At 28.6% G+C, this 5,000-nt stretch overlaps 1 protein-coding gene across 2 annotated transcripts in view; it reads left to right on the top strand.

Annotated features, from left to right (window-relative positions):
- The window catches only part of tsc22d2 (TSC22 domain family 2), a 43,738-nt gene that overhangs the window by 1,434 nt on the left and 37,304 nt on the right, over positions 1 to 5,000 (top strand). For both annotated transcript variants that reach the window (XM_056447640.1, XM_056447639.1), the window contains exon 1: positions 1 to 480. This exon is cut by the window's left edge and continues 1,434 nt beyond it. In XM_056447640.1, coding sequence (XP_056303615.1) covers positions 1 to 480 — 480 coding nt within the window. The remainder of the gene's footprint in view (positions 481 to 5,000) is intronic.

Genomic DNA, 5,000 nt, shown 5'->3' with positions numbered 1-5,000 from the left:
CCAGGGCCCATCGCCCATCATGACTCCTGCAGCCGGGGGTCTGCATGTGCTCGGGATAGGCCTTCCCATCAGCCAGCCGGAGCATGCAGTTCAGCCGGGCATGGGCATGGTGGCGCAGGCCTTAGCGCCGCTCATCCAGCCAGCAGTAACCGTGTCTGTCAGCTCTCACGCCGGCTTGCAAAATGTGCCTGTTGTAATGTCCAGTGCCTCTAATACCCCCCAGAGCGTGCCAAAGCAGACTGCAGCACCCCAGCAGAACCAGCCTCAGGGAGTGCCCAGTGGGTCAGTGGTGGGACTGGGTGCACAGATGAGCCTCTCGGGTTTTGGCCTCGCAGACGAGGGCCAGAGAAAGCCGGAGATGCTGCAGCAGAGCTCGGGACTCTCCATCAGACCCTTGAACCCCGAGGGCCTGCAGCTCCACACGCCTGCGGTCAACAGCCTGTTCGGGATCGCCATTCCCATCGACGGGGACGAGGACAGGTACTGCTTTTCTCTCACTGTCACTGCTCATTTGGGCGTTTTGCTAGTAAATAACATATTTTATTGCAGGTGTTTAAATATTTGCACATGAATGACTGCTGTTGCTTTGAAAAGTTGGGTTTTTCCTAGGAAGTGTCTGAGGCAGAGTTTGCGCTCTGGTTTCTTGTTGAGTATTTTATTTATTTATTGAGTTTTCTAAATTAATGTGGGTGGTTTAACACACAAACATGTCCTGGAGACCCATGGCATGGATGTTTTTCAGGGGCTGTGATGACAAGTATGCACAATTATTCATATAAAATCTAATAATTGTTTATTAATTTAGAAAAGAGTATGGTTCAGAGATGGAAAAATGTATTAACATTTTTTTCAATTAATTTTTTATATATTATTTTTATTTATTTGCACAGATTTTAGATGCAGTGGATCCCAAATATGATTAAAAGACCCCCATTTAATTTCTCATATAAAGACCAAATGCATTATTATTATTGTTATTATTATTATTATTAATATTATTTTTATTATAATTATAATTATATTTATAATAATAATTATTATTAATATTATTTTTATTATAATAATAATAATTATTATTATTATTAATATTATTTTCATTATAATTATAATTATTTTATTATTATTATTATTTTTATTATAATTATCATCATTATTATTATTATTAATATTATTTTCATTATAATTATAATTATTTTATTATTATTATTATTTTTATTTTTATTATAATTATTATCATTATTATTATTAATATTATTTTTATTATAATTATTTATTATTATTATTATTAACATAATTATTTTTATAATAATAATAATAATTATTATTATTAATATTATTTTTATAATAATAATAATAATAATAATAATAATAATAATTATTATTATTATTTATATTATTTTCATTATAATTATAATTATTTTATTATTATTATTATTTTTATTATAATTATCATCATTATTATTATTATTAATATTATTTTCATTATAATTATAATTATTTTATTATTATTATTATTATTATTTTTATTATTATTATTATTATTATTATTATTAATATTATTTTTATTATAATTATTTATTATTATTATTAACATTATTATTTTTATAATAATAATAATAATTATTATGAATATTATTTTTATAATAATAATAATAATTATTATTATTATTATGAATATTATTTTTATAATAATAATAATAATAATTATTATTATTATTATTATTAATATTATTTTCATTATAATTATAATTATTTTATTATTATTATTATTATTATTATTTTTTATTATAATTATCATCATTATTATTATTATTATTATTAATATTATTTTCATTATAATTATAATTATTATTATTTTTATTTTTATTATAATTATTATTATTATTATTATTATTATTATTATTATTAATATTATTTTTATTATAATTATTTATTATTATTATTAACATTATTATTTTTATTATAATTATAATAATAATTATTATTAATAATATTATTTTTATTATAATTATTTTATTATTATTATTATTATTATTATTATTATTATGTAGTTACAGTTTAATTATTCATTTTAAACATATCTACTTTTGTTTTAGTCTTTATTTTTATTTATTTTAATTAACTTTTATTTATTTTTACCAAATTTTGGATAGTTTTTAATTCGTATTTAGTCGGTACTTATTTAAAAAAATTGGTAACACTTTAAAATATTGGTCCATGAGTTAATTAACATTAACCAAGTATGAATAATCTTGTAAAGCATTAATTAATCATAGTTCAGCATTACTAATGTAATAATTAAATCCAAAGCTTTACTTGTTAACATTAGCTTGTGCACTGTAAGTTAACGTTAAGTAACATTATTTAACTTTAAATAACTTAAACTAATGTTAACAAACATAATTATATACCGTAATAAATGTAGTACTAGTAGTTATATGTTAGTAAATACATTAACTAATAACAAGTGTTGAGAAAATTTTCTTAACTCTTTATTGTAATCCAAGAACTTTTTTTAATTGTTTGATTAAAATATTTGATTTTATATTCAATTTTTTTTTATTTTAATTAAATAATTAATTATTTTATAAATTAGTTTATTTTTAATGCTTATTTTCAAGCATTGTCCATTTTATATACCAAATTTGTCATTTGATGACGTTAAATCTTATTCTTTGTCACTATCCTTCAAATCCCCATTAGTCAGCAAGAAATAATTAATTATTGAAAATATAAACAAATTTAGGATGATCATGATGGATCAATGAAACTTGTACATATTACTCTTTTTGTTTAAAAAAAAATCTCTTATTCATTTAATTTGATGTGAAAGGAGATCTCAGATTCGACCCAATATGTTATGTGTGTCACTGTAGCGTTAAATTACATAGCAAGTTTAACACTAATCGAGTGAGCGATAGCCAATGTGACACATTTCACACTTTGATCTTTTGCTTTACATTTTCTTCCTATTTTGAAACGTTATTGAAACCAGGGCTGCACAAAATAATGCTAAATTATTATTATGATGATAAAATGATGATAAAAAACATTTATTTTTTCATTGGATTGTTTGTTGACCAATTAGATTTGGTCTTGCTGTCTTTATCCCCGCCTCCCCAGTAGTTGCTGCTTTGGTTTAGGGTTAGGAGCAGGCCAGAGCTAAAAATGAACACTAATGGCGAGAGGAAAACCACAACAGCCAATCAAGTGTCTGATTATCCAACACAATCTCACGGCAATTCGTAACTTTTTTTTAGTGACGAATTCGTACGATCTAATTTGTACAATTTAGTACGATTTGCTCATCCTCCAATGACGGTTGGGTTTAGGGGCGGGGTTAGGTGCCACGCCTCCTTTTTAAAATCGTACCATTTCGTACGACTGAACTCCTTCGAATTAGCCACTAAACTGTCAAAACGTAAAATACTTACGTTTTCTCGTGAGATCAGGCTGCAATATCTGCTGAGGTTTTCACTCATTCATAGTGTTTTAAATATTAAATGTTTGCAGCTTCAGTTTTGTGAGGGTAGTTTACTCAGTCCTGTTCCACAAAACCTGTTGAACAAACTCTGGGTTGCAGAGTAAGTTTCGGGTTGACACAACCAAACAAATCCAACCTATTTAATATCAGGTGAAGAGCATTCACTTAAACTTTCTTTGTTAACTCAACGTTTAACCCAGAGTTTACTTGACTGCATTAGGGCTGCTCAATATATTGCAAAATTAGCGCTATCGAGATAATGCAATTTACTTATCGGGGATGTGTGATAAATGACATTTACTGTATTTAATGCATTCGTTGTTTATCTAAATTTGACCAATCAGTTGGGGCTTTACTGTCTTTATCCCTGCCTCCTCAATACTTGCTGTTTTTGGTGAAGAGCAGGCCAGAGCTGAAAATAAACACTAATGACGGTAGACGAGAGGAAAAGCACAACAGCCAGTCAGATTCTGAATATCTGCTGAGGTTTTCACTCATTTACAGCGTTTTAAAGATGGAATGTTTGCAGCTTGATAGTTTATTATTCTGATTTTATATGAATTAGATCTGAAAAATATCCTTTACCTGTTTATTTTAATATCATTCAAGACATAAATTGTTTTAAAAAGGCTATACAAATATAATTTTTTAGGGAAAGGTTATATTGTTAGAAATATTGTTATTGCAATACTCAACAACAGCATCACATATTTTCTGCATGCAGGAGAAAGTGTGACTTGCAGCAAACAGCCAATCACACGGAGTCACGGAGAGAGTCAGCGCAATTCATATCTTATACCATTATCAGAAATATAATGAGTTTTAATACAAGTCAGAAATAAACAGAGAGAAAGTTTAAGAAGGCAGCTTCAAGAAAATATTATATCTTATGAAATGATTCAAACTGCTCAGAAGTCATGTTAAAAGCTTTTTATACCTATTGAAGGATATATATATATATATTAGGGGTGGGCGATATGACCTAAAATTAATATCACGGTATTTTTCATCTTTTGAACGGTGACGGTATAATATCATGGTACTACTTTCAATAGCAAAATAATATACATCTCAAGGAAGAACGGACAAAAGAAAGTCTCACTTCTATCACTCTTTAAAAGTTTTGGTTTGGGTCATTGTAAATGCTCAGTCTCGTTTTGAGCTGATCTTCATTTCTCTGTGTTGGTGGAATAAAGCAGGCGAGTCAGCCGCACCAATTTATGAGCAGACAGAGCAGGATTCTCATGATGACCACCGGCGCAATACCGCTCTTTGTTATGAGCCGTAGTTTCAGTGTAAACTTAGTAAAGGTGAGTTTCTTTGGCGATGATGTGTACAGTGTTAGATTTTATATTTAGCGGACATTTGCGCTGAACACGCGGTGAATGCAACGCATCGAGATTCGGGCACCTTCTCCGAAAACACTCGATTGATCAACATTTACCTCATGTCATGATCGCTGTCATCTGCACCATTATTATTATTATTATTATAACTTTAGGTGAGGTTTGCAAAC

The sequence above is a fragment of the Danio aesculapii genome, chromosome 22 (genome assembly GCF_903798145.1).
Source record: "Danio aesculapii chromosome 22, fDanAes4.1, whole genome shotgun sequence".
NCBI classification, from domain to species: Eukaryota; Metazoa; Chordata; class Actinopteri; order Cypriniformes; family Danionidae; genus Danio; species Danio aesculapii.
The sequence above is the reverse complement of the archived record's forward strand: the minus strand, read 5'-3'. Positions and strand labels throughout refer to the sequence as shown.